Genomic DNA, 15750 nt, shown 5'->3' on the forward strand with positions numbered 1-15750 from the left:
TACCCAATATGAAAGCTGGAGCCAATGCCAGACGCGCACGGCAACAGGGTCACCAAGGGTAAAAAAAATTCAAATCGGCCGGCTACGCCTTGAAAAAGCTTCTGGAGCCGTCAAGGTGGATAGAGGATCGGCCAAGATGGTCAAGCTTGGACCAATCGGGGCAAAAATTGATTGCTCGTGGTATGAGCCTCCTTGTTTCCAGGCTATCGCTATCAATCTTACACCACGAGCTGACCTCTCGAGAGCCTGCTGGATGTCGTTAGAAGGCGAAGGTTTGGACGCAATACCAACGAAACTCGTGTTCCCATTTGCCCCTCCGGCAATGCCATCGAAGGCCTCATTTCACTCACATCTAGCTGTGAATGAGCTCATCTTCCTTTCGGTCTCCCACTTCGTAATTGTTAAAAACTTCAAACAAGACCCTCTCTTGGACTAAACCCAGCACAGATTGAAAGTCCGGGGATGGCCAATCACACCAAGCATAGTTCAAGCTTGTCTCTGAATCGGCGATCCAGGGCGCTGGGCTTATCGCCCAGAACTCGCTGATGTATTGATATCTCCAGGTCGGTGTCTCGGAGTCAACTGACAAGGAAGCTTATTTAGCGCCCCATGTTTGTATCAGCCATGAAGTCAGCCTACTGTCGGATAGGTGTAGGTTAATATTTCCCTGCATAATAAGTGAGTAGGGGACTCGACTCGACTCGTGAGCGGCCGATCTGGGTAACATCTTGGCAGCTCTTGCATATCTGTCGTCGAGTTGAAATGTCATTTTAATCATGGAGGTGTCGATGTCGGTGTCTAACAAGGAATTCCAGGTCCAGGTCCAACACCCACAACCAGACAAATGCAGTGCCACCCATGTCATGACAATAGAGACAATTTGCACAGACGACGGGGATGCTCCAGGTTCCAGATTGCGGAATCGGCCATACCCCAACACCATCATTCGCCAATAGGCGCCGGTCCTCATTCCCATTACATAGCTTTTACTCGATTCCATCTACAACGTTGTTGTCGAGACATATAGATAGAGAATTAGAGTAATTTGCTTTCTCCTATTCGGTTCATGTTAGCCTGATGAATGCATCACAAGACCACGGCTGGTCCGTCCCTTGATGTTGACCTGGTCTAGTACCTGTTTGCTAAATCAACCCCTCATCATCACCCAACAGTTCGGCGCAGATTAAGCAGACAGGACCATGATGGAAGTGGCCTCTCCATTTTTGGCCTATGCGGCGCAGTGATTCCCCCACGATTGGCACGTATGGCGCAATACTACCTCCTCCACACTATCATGAATCCAATATCAGGTCGGAGAGGGGAGCTGATGTCTCATGTACCTCCTCACTCCTCACTCCTCACTTATCCTCGTTCATGATGGTGACTGCATTGCAGCCGAGGCATTCTGGCATGATTTGGTTGGAGAGAATGATGGTCTAGCTAATGCTCTCTGTCTGGGCATGGAATACAAAAGGCAGTTGGTTATAGGTTGCCGCGCGAGCTGAAGTATCAGGCTCGCATGTTGGACAGGTCGCTTCAGTTGCAGACTTCAGCTTGTCACCGACAGGCCGAACTTTGATAGGGCAGGCGCTTATTAGTTATCAGTCCCAGCAGTATTATCCGTAAATGGCAGTTGTTTTTCACTTCCATCGGAATACACCTATCTAATCTATCGACTTACAAACGTTCCCTCAATTTCTCAACCTCTTCTCTTCCCTTCTTCCACCTTCACAATCATGAACGATCAAACCACCACAATGTCACCAGCCATTGCCAAGCCCGTTAGGACCACCCTGAGGCTCTGCCCGTGATCAACCTTATTAGAGTATTAAGCAATCTAAGCGGGCAGCCGGTCGTACCAACCAGCAGAGGAACAGTATACCGGTGCTACTGAGAGGCCAACAAACGATCCATGACTTTACCTGCCTGCCCTCCACGAACGAAACACATCTTCGCATCCCCGCGGGAGCGAACAGACTAGGAACGCACGCTCCCGCTACTAAATTGAGGTTCGGGTCCAGGTCCATGATCCAGGTCTTGGTCTCTTGCTCTTCCTTTGGAACTGAATACCCAGTTGGCCGGCGGCCAGATATTTGGTGGTATTCGACCCCGAAAAGACAAGACCAGGGCAGAAAGCTGCCCACGATAGAAGTGGAGGTGGTTGAAGAAGTGCCGAAGTAGCGTTCAAATTAGGTAAAAGTATCCAGGCAGTACCACGACTCTCCAGTCAAAAATTTTCAACCCGAATCCATTTCTCATCAACTTGACAACACGACTAACATCAAGCTGCCTATTTGTTCGTGCAACTGATAGCGGCGTCGTGGGATGGCCATGAAGCCCTTGTTGGTCACCAGACTCGCAAACGAAATGAAACGAAACGAAACGAAACGATCTTCTGCTATGCTATGCTTTTCGAGAGCTCTCCATCGTGGCGGGTAACTTCCCCTAGTGTGTGGTATTGTCATAGTTATTGATGGCAGAAGCATTGTTGGTTTGACTTACAGTGGACTCTGCAGTTTCTTGACATATTGGATGCACAAAGGCCTTTTCAGAGTTCCTTTGGGTATTTTTACTTTATTCAATACAAATCTCACTGATGTTGTTCATTACGAGCCGGTCTGAAGACGATCAAAACGGTTCATGGTTGGGACCTCACGCTGCCAGCAATGATTGACGTTGCCCTTGTGCGACTTTGACTTGCATGAATACCTTTTGGTCCTCCAGGGTTAATCGGCTCAGGGGTGGCTTGCCGGTCACCTGCTCAATACACGGCGTATGGACCCGTCCGTCATGCTCTAGAACCGTGATTTCGTTCCAGAAGGTTCAAATTGCGAATTGGCGGTCTATCAAACGCAATCACACGACCTGATCAATAGACATTACTTTCAATACTCGACTGCACTGCAAGCCGACATTTTCGGAACGTACAGTATACTTCGGCGGGAGTTCCGTGTTGCTTATATGGTGTCGTGCAAGTTTATGTATGTTGTGTCGACGGATGGGATCCCGACGCCGCAACTGATATGACCATCTCCGCGGAGGATACGGCGCCACTAATTTTATCAACCAATTCCCCGGATCGACGTCATACATCCCTGTAATCACCATGATCCTTTGGATTGGCTTCTGTTGTTATCATATCGTGTATTGACATGCTTATCGGTGGGTGTTCCAAGGCGAACACGTCAGCCATTTCGCAATATTGGTGATACTGTCACAATGATGATCTTGTGCCGACTGTTCAATCACCAAATACTGCGGCATTATTGCGTGTTGATAAAAAAAAAGAAGAAACAAGGGTCAAACATGAGAGGCCTGAATCCTCACTCACTTCGATGAGCTTCATCCAAATCATCAACATCTAAATGCCCTGCGGGGATTGCTAGCTAGTCCCCCGGATCTCGTTTCCCCAGAAAGCGGACCGAGCTCGGAATGTTGTCTATGCATTGTATGGCCCGATGATTGTAACAGTTCGTGAGGGCCACACCACCCTTTCGTTTGTTAAAGCGGTGACTACCCGGATGACGATCTGTCTCAAGCGTTATCAGCCTTCACATCTTACTATCTGACTCAACAAGTTATCAACAAGATACGAAAAGCTGTCGTGATCAAAACCTGGTTTTAGATTGCCAATATGATCGATTCTAGTATAACCGTAACTACACTTCTGAAGATGTTGCTTGATTGTCCTCAAGTCGATTCAGGATGATCTGGAATCCAGATTCCTGAACTCATGATATCCATTTGTTCCAATGGTGGTGCCCTCTCTATCCACGTTTGGCCAGTGTCTTCGTTGCGTCCAGCGTCATGACTGTGAGCCAGGGATATATCGAGGTAACGCTGCCGAAATTGTTAGTTTGCCATTTGAACCGCTTTCATGATAACGACTACGACACAACTTACCCAGTCCATGTTGCTGGCTGCGGTATCCATCCAAGTCGGATCAAACTGAAGACCTTCCGTCCCCATATTCGTAAAGTTCATGCTAGTTCCTGCATCTCCTGCCAGATTGAGATCCAGGGGTGTCTGGTCTGATGTAGATCCCGTTGATGAGCCTATCCTTGTAAGCATATCTCTTATCTATCGTATTTCTTGGGACGTCTTACCCAACCCCAGACTCGAGAGCAGTGCCGGATCACCTCCGATCGACCCCAGTGTGCTAGGGTCTACAGATGGTGCCCCAAGCGAAGAGTATTGGTTATCACCACTAGCACTGGGAACACCTTGTTCAAGGGCACTTGCCGGCTCTTCAACTGGAGCTCCGAGCTTGGCCAACATTGTAGCCAGTGTATCTGCTGTTTTCTTGACTTCCACTGCGTTTCGTGACACATCAGACCAGATGAGCCAAGACCTCTTGATCATACAAATTAATTCATTTTTAGTTGGTGTTGGTGCAGTCTGCGATATCCAGTCATAGTCACTTCCAACCTCTGAGTAGTTTTCATTCTTGACGACGAGGTAAAGCACCATTGCGGCCATGAGAAAGTCATGAACTGCGAGGGAAGAGACAAACCAACCATGTTGGCTCAATACGTGACCTGGCTTACAAGCTTCCCAGATGATGTGTTGGTAATTGAGCAGCGACAAAGCACCCTCCAGACATTGCCTGCGTGAGTAATCATGCTCACGTTGCGGAATTGCCTCTGCGAGATACCGACGATGCAATACAATACGGCATTTGTTGTATAGGGCTGTCAACCCGAAACGTTGGATGAGCAGAACGGGTGGATCACCGACACACTCATCTAGTGGCCGTACCATCATGAAAGATGGGACACTCTTCCAAGTCTCGTGCAGCAAGTTATCGAGCTTGGCGACCTCAGCATAACTTGGCGGTGTCAGAGCATGAGCTTGTCTCGCGATCTGTCCAAACACCCGAAGAATCTGCGTCTTGTGGATTGGATATGTCATGGAGGTCCAGTCTGTAGGCGGTCGACTAAGAGGCAGTTCCGTTGAATCTTCGTCAAAGTCATGGTCATCTAGATTTCTTGGTACTGCGGTATCGGTTTCTATACCTTGCAGCATGCTCGGAAGGCCCATGTGGAAAGAGACGAGAAGTTCGACTTGAATGGCCATGTTCCACATGCGCCTCCGCATCTCGCCCTCATAAGGTGAGATGTTCGCGAGCTTACTTGGGTCTCTATGGAGACCCATCTTGAGCATCAGACGGATACACACGCCTGAGAGTACGTAGCAGTTCATTTGAGCTGCACGGTTGAAGAGGAAGGATGACTCGACGTAGAGCAAGAACGCAGGGAGTGTTGCCGAGGATGGTTGCGTGTATTTGCCCCAGACGAGAGCCCAACCAGCACAAGCCTTGTAGTGACGGATCCTGTCCTGAGCTGGGAGAGGAGAGTCACCCTCGAGCTCACTTGAATTGATAAAGTTATTGAAAAAGACGCCAAGGCTGAGCATCATGAACAATTGTGCTATCCAATGCAATGATGCTTCGTTAGGATCTTGCCAGAACTTAGAATACTGCCTGGTAAAAACTGGCCGGTGAACAATATCTGGCAATTGTCAGTAAAAGCATTCGGTGTTTAGCGGGACATGCTGACGCTGCGAAGGACTCATCGACGCAAAGTAACGCGAAAGAAGTCTATCTGCGACCTTTCTCTCCGGTAGGCGACCTAATAGCTCCTCACGGTTTCTTGGTCCAGCTCTTGTGTTCAACATGACTTCTGTGGGATCAATCTCATCGTCTAGGAATTGATCCTCTCCAGCTTCTTCGGGCTGTTCAAAGTAGTCTTTCAAGTCCTCAATCTAACTCGCCGTTAGTCCTAGCTCCATATCGCCAACCCAGACTCCTATACAAATACGTACATCTTCCAACATTGCCATACAATGCGTTGCGCCAACGTAGGTCGCCCCTTTCTTGCTGTGTACGACGTGGCCTTGGACGTCCGGTCCTGTAGCAGTACCATTCGCCAATGCTGCCCCAGTTCCGGTACCTACTTGGGTTCCAGGGGCTACACCTTCAGAATCCATCATCTCCCGCACCATGCCCTCGAGACGCTTCAAACGCGCGGACATGCCCTTGGCAGGCCGTTTCCGTTCAGGTTTTGGGGCGTAGGTGCACTGAGATGCGCGTCCCTTTTTGGAGCATTGCCCACATGGTTGCTCTCTATCACATTTCAACTTTGAGTTGCGACATGGTGCACATGATAGAAGAACGCGTGAGCGCTTCTGGCGGGCTTCAGATGTTGATGACTGATCATTATCATTCGGGCTGGATTCCATCTCCGTCAGATAATGCGCTGGTGTGAGAGCGTTCCGAAGGTCAAGGAACAACTTAAGTGTCAACAATACTTGTACAGTGTGTGGTATTGGCTTTGTGTAAGTCGCATTTGACGCTTCAATAGGAGGATTTGACGATGAGTGCGTATCCTAAGCGTATCCTAAGGTGTATGTCAGATGCTAATATACCTACCTAGTAAGATACTGATGAACACCCAATCACATGTCACCAAAGGATTCACGGCCACTTATATCCGGGGTACATTGTATGAGTTCAATCACGATTGCTCGGCTAGCGGACTTAAATACTTGACTAATCCGACCTTGAAACAAAAGAATCACAGCTCAGGTGAACACCAGACATCAATTGAATACGTAGTAGCTTGCCCTTCTACTATGAACGAGTGTAAATACCCGTTGAATTTTGTACCTAGTTACCCTAGAACATCGCATAACAACCCTTTCAAATAGTAACCAGGCTCAACGACATTATTGCTGGCCAGAACCAAGCTATGCGATGCGTCGCAAACTCGTAAATGCAAATCCCCCATTCCCAAATAACAAAAAGAACACCTAGGAGTCAGGCGCACCGGGCAACCTCTCTATCACGTACTTGGCCCTTGCCACACTCATGATTGGCACACCGGGAATCTTTCGTAGCCGTTGCTTGAGTGCCTTATCATTTGTCCCCACGATATAGATTCTGGATTTCTGCACCCTGTCCACTAGACAATCGTCTGCATAGGTGCCCTTGTGATCGCATTCAAGCCGTGTCCATCGTTCGTCTCTTGCAACCCTTAGGGCCAGTCGATACTTGGGTCCGAGCTTCTCAAGTTCGCTCATCTAAGAGTGTTAGTCACAGTCTGAAGGATTCAAGCTTAGAGCTGGAGGCTTACCACACAGGATGTGATGATAGGGTTACACTTCGCATAGAGGCAATCCATCATGGAGTCGAGAAGAGAGAGCTTTCGCTGAACCGAGTGACTGAGAAAGTTGGTATCCACAAGGACGTTGTAGGGAGGAACGAGAGCTGTGTTGTGTTGAAAGAACATGTTGCTGGGCATCTGAGGCGCTTCTCTGATGAGCTCGCCATTGATGGTCTTCTTTTCCTTCTCCTTCTGAGCGAGCTCAGCCTTGAGTTTGTTTTCCTTTAGTCTGGCATCGCGACGACCGATAACTCGTTTCACCTGTTGCGCATGTGGTCAGCATCTGAGGTGCTTTCGATATTTGCGCGCCCCGTCTCATCGTCGTGGATATCTTGAAATTTGGGCAACTTTTGCGCCGCTTATCGATAAGGATGCATACCTCTGCGAATTTGCGAGTCTTTTTCTGAACGCCCATGGCTGCTTGATACTGTGTGAAGCTTGAGAATTGAAGTTGCTGCGGGTTTGGTAGTTTTGCAGCTGTGTTTTCGTCGCGGCTCGTCCAGAAGCTGTGGATTCAAGATACTGTTGGTGATATGTTGGCTATTTGACAGACTCAAAAAAGTTATCGCACTGACAAGATTTTGCCATAGAAAGAGGAAAGCGGTGGCAGGAGTGGGGCACTACCTTGGCTCCAGGTTCTAGCGCACGGGCCATTCACTCGACGCGTCTCTATTCTCTCAGTCGCGTAAAGTGATTGATATACATTTCAGGCTTCAGTTGTAGAATCAGCGATCTCACCACAACAGCATACCCAAAATGTCTTCCCAAAAACCCGAGGAACGTGGCGAATCGTCGAACTCTGCCTCAGAGGCGGCCCTCAAAGCTTCTTCAAATGGAACCACAAATTATGAACTTCCCTGGTACGCCCTTCATGCCCCTTGAAGAATTGCTCACTGATTGTTGCTAGGGTGGAAAAGTATCGACCAGTGTTCCTCGACGATGTCGTCGGAAACACGGAAACGATCGAAAGACTCAAGATCATTGCTAGAGAGGGCAACATGCCCCATGTAATCATCTCCGGTATGCCTGGTATTGGAAAGACCACCAGTGTGCTATGTCTGGCCAGGCAACTCTTAGGTGAATCGTACAAGGAGGCGGTCTTGGAGCTCAATGCCAGTGACGAGCGAGGTACTTGGATCCTCTTATGTGATGACTATCTCACTGACGCAGCTAGGCATTGATGTTGTCCGAAACAGAATCAAGGGCTTCGCCCAAAAGAAGGTCACTTTGCCTGCGGGGCGTCATAAACTTGTTATTCTCGATGAAGCCGACAGCATGACTTCGGGTGCTCAGCAAGCCCTTCGACGAACTATGGAGATCTACTCCAACACTACACGATTTGCTTTCGCCTGCAACCAGTCCAACAAGATCATCGAACCCCTCCAATCACGATGCGCCATCCTACGATACGCCAAATTGACGGACGCTCAAGTCGTAAAGCGACTCATGCAAATTATTGAGGCGGAAAAGGTCGAATACAGTGACGATGGACTTGCAGCCTTGGTTTTTAGCGCCGAGGGAGATATGCGACAAGCTATCAATAACCTTCAATCCACCTTTGCCGGTTTTGGCTTCGTGTCAGGAGACAATGTCTTCAAGGTTGTTGACTCGCCTCATCCGATCAAGGTGCAGGCGATGCTGAAGGCTTGCTATGAAGGCAATGTTGATTCCGCACTGGAAACACTCCGCGAACTTTGGGATCTAGGTTATTCAAGCCATGACATTATTAGCACTATGTTCAAGGTGACGAAAACAATCCCTACGTTGAGCGAACATGCAAAGCTGGAGTTTATCAAAGAGATTGGCTTTACACATATGAAGGTCCTTGAAGGTGTGCAGACACTACTCCAGCTCAGCGGATGCGTCGTCCGGCTATGCAAAATCAACATGGATCCTAAGCGATTTCGGGTATAGAATATGGAGATGAATCTAGGCATGGGTGCATCATTGGCGTTGGAGTTGGTATTCGACTGAGAAAGCGAAGAAAGATGCTAAAGTAATGTGATTTACACAGACGACTCGATGGTCATCTCTAATGTGACATATGTACGCCGTTATACCCCAAGCAGTTACAGTCAAGACTTTTCAGTGAGAGATTGAGATCATAGGGACTCTGTTTCCGCGCCAGAGGCGATCACTTGCCATCACCTTTGATAAATTCCTCCTCATACCGTTCCCATTTAGCCCTGTCTCCCATCAACCGCCGCTGCATTCTCACTCGGTGCTCGTATGCTCTAAGCCGTGAGTCTGCCTCGATCATGGCCCCAGGTACCATGCCACACATTTGTAAATACCTTGAAAAGGTCAGTATCAGAATGGATCAGCTGTGAGAATGAGCCCTACACTTTGAATTGAACCGTCATGGATCGATACAAGGGCGACCAGATATAGCCGGCAGCACCCAACACTGCGGCACCTATTCCCCACTTGACTGCACCAGCAACACCTCCTCTGGCAGCCTCCCAAGCAGCATCATTGGCTTCCTCGCTCTGCATAGCATCGTGAGCACGCATGATGATGGTTTGATCTTGTCTGTGATGTTGATGCCTCAGGGCCCAGTGTCCAAAACTCAGTATCTGAGAGGACCCCAGAGCCAATTGATGAGTGAATACAATAAAAAAGTTTTACAGCAATATCAGACGATATGTTCGTGAGCTTGGAGATCCCGAAGCCCGGTCACTTCCGCTTCCATGACACACGCTTCATCAAGTGTGGCGCGAGCTCCTACTAGCCACACCGAGGGCCTTCAATCTCGGCGGAACGTCGGCCCCGATCTGGCGCCCCGCTATAGCGGATTGTTCATTTATTGGATTTTTTCCAAGCTGTTGCTTCCTCTCCTTCCACACTCTTCCAAAGACAAAGAGCGAAGATGACACGCAAGCAATAACCATGAGCCCCTGGTTACCTGCTTTCGCAAAGTCTCGTTCTTCTTCTCTTTCTACATAAAACGTCCGCTGAGCTCCCACTTGTTTTCTTTTTCTTCCTCGTGCAGAAAAAGTTCTCTTAACTCAGCTTTCGTTGACTTGCTAATACCACCGTCTCCTCATTGAGCAAAGTTGCCCACCATGGCTGACAATGCGATGGCCGCCTACTGGGCCCTGCCACCCGTTTCTAGGTAAGTCGCTCATGTTCATTTGTGTACTCGATAGCACTCGCTAACTGTGCCACAGGAATCTGGTTACTGCTGCAGTGTTGACCTCCCTTGGTTGCATCGTCGGGCTACTGCCAGTCATGCGTCTAATTCATCACCCATCGTACCTTTGGATGTTTCCACCTCAAATTTGGCGACTCGTAACATGTTTCTTCATCGAAACGCAGCCGATCAACTTGCTCATGAACTCGTTCTTCCTGTATCGCTACAGCGCTCAGTTGGAGATGGGGAACCCACGTTTCCCACGCAAGGTCGATCTTGTGTTCTACATATTATTTGTCTGCACCGTAATTCTGGTAAGCCTGCGTCTATACACCCGTGCTTTGCTACTCTCCCATGTGTTTCTTTCAAACCCCCCCTCATATATCTGCCCGGATAGTGCTTTGCCTCTTCAGCTATCACGGTTCCTGGAAATGAGGAAGATCACCCCTGCACTTCGGATCACCCATCATTCGCATTTCCGGGTTGGTCTGCGGTGCAGGCATGGTGGGATGTCTATATGGATGGCTCGTGTGATCCCCAATTCACTCGAGTGGTTTTTTAGCTCCCTACATTTTTATATCATAGCAATAATACATCAAATATCCCAAACACGTACCCGTATGTCATGTGCCTGTATTGAGGTTAACGACGTCGCTAGATGATCGACTACCTGGCCGGACTGACGAGCTTCTTGTACATGAACGGCCTCATCCTTGCCATGGTTTACACCATTACCCAAGACCAGCGCGGCCAGAAAACACAGTATTTCGTTCTTACTATCCCCGCCCAGGCGCTGCCCATCTGCATGATCATTGTCGGCGCGCTCATGGTAGGACCAAAGAAGGCATTGGTCGAAATTGAGGGTCTACTCGCCGCCCATCTGTTCGATTTCCTCGCCAGAATCTGGCCTGAGTTCGGGAACGGCCCTCGACTTTTGAGAACCCCTGCCTGGCTTGAGCGTCTTGTGCAGACACCAAGAATCACTGCCAGAGGTTTCGGTACTGCTATCCGACCTGGGAATTCACCGTCTTCTGGACGTAGCACTGGTGTCAGCGCAGGTCCTTTGCCAGATTCGTGGCGGTCTCGTGGCCCGGGCCAGCGACTGGGCTGAAACATGCCCGTTTTACGTTGTCACTTGCAGGGTATACAATAGGATGAAAGAAAGAATTATCACTACCCATAGAACTCCTGTGCCTACCATCTGTATTGTAGGTCTAAGGCACGTCTTGCCTGGACATGTCGACCAAATAACTCCAAGCTTGAACCAAACCAAAGGTTTCTGTAATACCGAAATTACCGACATGTAAACTCTTTATGTGAATAAATAGTATTTTATCATCATCCATAAACGCGACTGTTGCCGCTTAACATGGGAGACTTGTTTGCTTCCCGCCTCTTGAGATAGTCGTCACTGAACCCCGCCGGCACCTCAGTTGCTAGGACAATGCCGCCTCCTAGCGGTCGGTCTTGGAACCTTGGATCCAACACAGCCAACGGCCTGGAGATCCTTAGCTCATGTCGTGGATCATTATCAATCGCTGATATAGGGGTTGCTGATAACAGATTCAGCTGTGGGGTCCCCTGTTTCTTGGGAATGATGAGTTTTGATAGAGAAGGGAAGGCGAAGGATGGCTTGGTTTTGACGGCTTCGGGGGCAGGAACTGGAGCCGCCGCTGATATTGGTGGTCTAGTGGCTGGATGATGTGGTACAGGGGAAGGGTCGCGGCTCGCAACACGCGAGCTCGAAGTACTCAAAGATGCCACCTCTCCGATCCGCTGAGTGTCAGTTCCTGCAGGCTCTGCAGCACTGAGATATGTCTGCAGAGCATATGAATCGGGAACATTGGATCTCATGGTATGCCGGAGAGAACTCGGTGCCTTAGCATCGGGAAGACGGCTGACGACTCTGGGTATGTAGGCTGGGTGTGCTGGCAGTGCAGCATTGGGACCATTGCTCTTCGAGTGCGGTGCATAGTGATAGCTGACCTTGCCATTAATACCGCTGCTATCTTGTTCGAAACTGTCGTAATACTCCGCATTAGACATTGTGCGGATGTGGTTTCCAGCATGGTTATGAGGCTGCGCCGAGCGCCCGGGATATCCAGCATTGTCGGTAAAGTAAGAAGACTTGTGAATTCCATACATAGAAGGGTCATTCATTGGTGCATCAGGAGGTGGTGATTCAATCTTGACTCCTGCACCACGACGTTGTCGACTTCGTCGACAGTACATGAAGATAAGCCACACCATGCCAGCTATGCCTAGCCCGCATCCCACAGCGATACCAACGATTGTGCCAGTGGTCATAGAGCCAACGGGAGCACCATCATCGCCAGGCAGAGTTTGGTTCGTGTTAGGATCAGTAATATTGATGAGTGTGTGAGTGAAAATTGTGCCACTAAGGCCAAGGATATCGCCTTTCTTAGGCTCTTGAATACAGCCTGCTTTCAATGCCACCAGAACTAGGTCCTTATTAGTTTTTTTTTTTCTTTCGAAGAGCCAGCATACAGAGAACCTACAGTTGGCCAGATACTTTTGATTCGATGTTGACTGCAGACAGCCGATACACTGGCTGTAACTGGAACTCTTGATGACTGAATTTTCGGCTTCGCAATAGTCGAACTGGTTATCGGGGGTAGTCTTCAATAGTGACGCCGTCAGAGCATCTTCGAGAGAGCCACATGAGCTTTCAATGTTGCACGGGGAATTGATAGTACCCGAGTCCGCCGCATCTGGGTAAGAGTACAGGCAGACATCGAACGCATATCGCACGTTGTCTGCACCACAACCATGTTAGTGAGGTCAGAGCTGTAATATACTGGGACTTACACAGAAACCAATACACATCACTTTGTTCTTTCCACGTGGTATCGCTCTTCTGGAGACAATTGAGACAGTTTTTAAACCTGATGCCATTCCCTGAGCTTGAATATTCATTGTCCTCGCATACAACGTCTGTAGAATTTGTTGTGGAGGTTTGAGGGTTCGAGGTTGTTGAATTTGAGCCATCCGAACATAGAGCGGCACATTCTGACTCCGTCGTGAAATGAAGGGCAAAGCTAGAGGAAGAGGAGAGAGCTATTGTGCTCAGTCCAAGAAAAAGACCCCGCATTATGAAGTCTTCGTTTCGCGTTGAACGGGTCGGTTTGAAAGACGAAGGCTGAGACTCGAAGAGGGGGGAGGACAAGTGGTCACGGAACGACCCCCAGCATGGCAGGCCGTGTTGACAACTTCAAATCTTCGAACGCGGTGGTGAGGCAAATGGGTACAGCAGCTGATCTTCAATGAAACAATGCAGGCCCGAAAGTTCACGATGAACCAACATACAAGCATCAAATAACATGGAGTGGGAAGTCAGGCTTCGAAAAAGGCATGTGGGCATCATGACTGATTTATCAAGCAGATACCGCGTAGGACATCCTTGGTACAACATTATGTGTGTGGTTTGAGCAACCCGACAATTGCTGGGATTCAAAGTTTAGCTTGCCGCATTCAGTTGTCAGCTTTCACCTATGTGGTAGCTTCGGGATCGGCTGGATCTCGAAGTGTCCTATAATAGGATTGACAGTCGCTAGACTGAGGGGAACAAGGTGTAAGAGTGTGCCAGCTCAGAATAGAAACCGAGTTAAGAGCTAACCAATGGTGTTTGCTGTTTCAATCCGGAGACCCTTGGAAACCCCGGTAGCTGGCCAATCAGTACTTCTGTGCATGCTCTCTGGCGGTTAAGACTATGCGTGGGCAGGGATAGTAGTCTTTGGCGAGCACCATAAGCCAATCAATACTCTTCTGCAAAGCGTCGCAAACGCCGGCCAGCTTGCGAGGCCAACGCCTACTATGTAAGCAGTCAGGCAGCTCCGTAGATGCCAGGCTCCTCACAACACTTCCGTAGTGACTGACTGGCAGATTGATCGACCGTTAAAGCCGGTTCCCCGGCGATAAACAGATAAGCGATGTTCCAAGTTGAATACGTCAGTGATCTTCTCTTGTCTTGACTCTTCCATCCAATAATCCTGCAAAGGTTGCTCCGACACATTATTTCGTCTTCTCTCGTTCTCATCCTTAGTTCCCATTTTAGCGCGCGTGTTCATTCCCCAACGTCCTTGCGTCTCTCTTACCTCGCTATTTCGGGTATATTGCTCTCATTCCACGCGAGCTACAAGCGCTCATACTGCCGCAGACGCGCTAAACCCTGCTGTTCATTTGTTCCCTGTAATCTGAGTTAGGGTTAGCCAATAAGATACATGTGATAGTGATTGGAACTGCATCCAGCCAGCTCGTCTACAGTAAGTCGGTGCGGTAAGGGTGTTGATTCATCCGACGAAGCGCCATCATCTTCTGAGTCGTCGAATGTTGAAAAGCCCATCTCGCCATTGTGCCGTCATCGTACCAGCTGTCGATGAGGCTTTTTAAAATAGACCCCATTCCCTCGGATCTGTTTCAAAGTCTTGTAATGACCAATTTACACTACAAGCTATACCTAGACTAATCCATCAACGTTGTTGGCCTTCGATACCATAACCCAACACCCTTTGCAAAGTTTGATCCCCAAACTTGAGTTCTGCTGCACAAAAAATGGGGACACATGAAAAGGAACATGCCATGGTAATAGGCTCTTTAAACATGGCTGACATGAACAGCATAACTTTACTGCCGAGATGGGACCACGAGGAGAGCTTGAAGGTTTAGGGTAAGCTACTTGTGTAGACTCGGTCATCTTTGCTGGTTACTTACAGTTGATCTTATTGGGCTGACAAGGAGCAAGATGTATCTGAATGATAGACTGCTAGAGGGGTTCGGCGCACCTACCTAAGGAGTTATGTGCACCTATCTTGATTATATTGGTTCTGTCCACTGGTACAGTCAGCCATGACTATCTGTGTGGTCTACCTATGCCTGGGTAGCCCTGCAAATTGGATGTACAATTAGTGGCTGATCATTCTGCTGCATAGTAGACCTCTGAAAGTGATATTTGTCTACTAGGAACGTCGCCCAAGCCTAGAGGTCTAGAGCACAAGAAACATCTGATATGGCAGTCATATCCTCGGCACCGAAGCGGTCAAAGACAAAACGCAAACTTGCACATGCGTGACTGGAAACAAAGATACAGTTTTGGCCTCCGGGATTCAGGACTTTCGTATCACTCGAACCTGAGACTAAGTCTTGGTCATCTAACCTCACCAACGGCATCGGCAGCCGACATGATGATCAGCAAAGAGTTTTTTTTTTTTTTTTTTTTTGGGAGGCGGGGGGATAAAACAAGGCCTCAGATCGGTGGATCACCCGACAATTTTGATGTAAACCAAACCCATCGTGGGCCGTGGATTCCCCCCGAGGGGGACAGTCTCGCAATAATTTACCTGCGGAAACCGACTGCAGTGTTTGTCATGGTTTTTATATTTTACTGGCAGCGAAGGAACATGAAACAAATGAGAGCAATAACAACCAACAAGCCCC

The 15750-nt window shown here is 48.8% G+C and overlaps 5 protein-coding genes across 5 annotated transcripts; 2 read left to right on the forward strand and 3 right to left on the reverse strand.

The window, feature by feature from the left end:
- Positions 1–3690: 3690 nt before the first annotated feature.
- Positions 3691–7578, reverse strand: FTJAE_8142 (uncharacterized protein; the record flags this gene model as incomplete). Its single annotated transcript, XM_037354928.1, has 9 exons — positions 3691–3840; positions 3904–4055; positions 4107–4493; positions 4548–5510; positions 5559–5763; positions 5824–6308; positions 6828–7080; positions 7134–7424; positions 7543–7578. The coding sequence occupies 9 exons, from the start codon at positions 7576–7578 to the stop codon at positions 3691–3693; spliced, it is 2922 nt and encodes a 973-aa protein (XP_037204784.1).
- A 341-nt stretch (positions 7579–7919) lies between these two features.
- Positions 7920–9077, forward strand: FTJAE_8143 (replication factor C subunit 4; the record flags this gene model as incomplete). Its single annotated transcript, XM_037354929.1, has 3 exons — positions 7920–8023; positions 8071–8291; positions 8338–9077. 3 exons carry the CDS (start codon positions 7920–7922, stop codon positions 9075–9077), a joined length of 1065 nt encoding a protein of 354 aa, XP_037204785.1.
- Positions 9078–9297: 220 nt separating this feature from the next.
- FTJAE_8144 (imidazoleglycerol-phosphate dehydratase) lies at positions 9298–9676 on the reverse strand (the record flags this gene model as incomplete). The annotated part of the gene is made up of 2 exons (XM_037354930.1): positions 9298–9457; positions 9507–9676. 2 exons carry the CDS (start codon positions 9674–9676, stop codon positions 9298–9300), a joined length of 330 nt encoding a protein of 109 aa, XP_037204786.1.
- Positions 9677–10228: 552 nt separating this feature from the next.
- FTJAE_8145 (F-LANa) lies at positions 10229–11407 on the forward strand (the record flags this gene model as incomplete). The annotated part of the gene is made up of 3 exons (XM_037354931.1): positions 10229–10278; positions 10334–10610; positions 10955–11407. 3 exons carry the CDS (start codon positions 10229–10231, stop codon positions 11405–11407), a joined length of 780 nt encoding a protein of 259 aa, XP_037204787.1.
- Positions 11408–11634: 227 nt separating this feature from the next.
- On the reverse strand, positions 11635–13408 carry FTJAE_8146 (exo-alpha-sialidase neuraminidase; the record flags this gene model as incomplete). The annotated part of the gene is made up of 3 exons (XM_037354932.1): positions 11635–12758; positions 12816–13073; positions 13126–13408. The coding sequence occupies 3 exons, from the start codon at positions 13406–13408 to the stop codon at positions 11635–11637; spliced, it is 1665 nt and encodes a 554-aa protein (XP_037204788.1).
- Between the last annotated feature and the right edge of the window lie 2342 nt (positions 13409–15750).

Source organism: Fusarium tjaetaba, assembly GCF_013396195.1.
Source record: "Fusarium tjaetaba strain NRRL 66243 chromosome Unknown NRRL66243_c0000171, whole genome shotgun sequence".
NCBI classification, from domain to species: Eukaryota; Fungi; Ascomycota; class Sordariomycetes; order Hypocreales; family Nectriaceae; genus Fusarium; species Fusarium tjaetaba.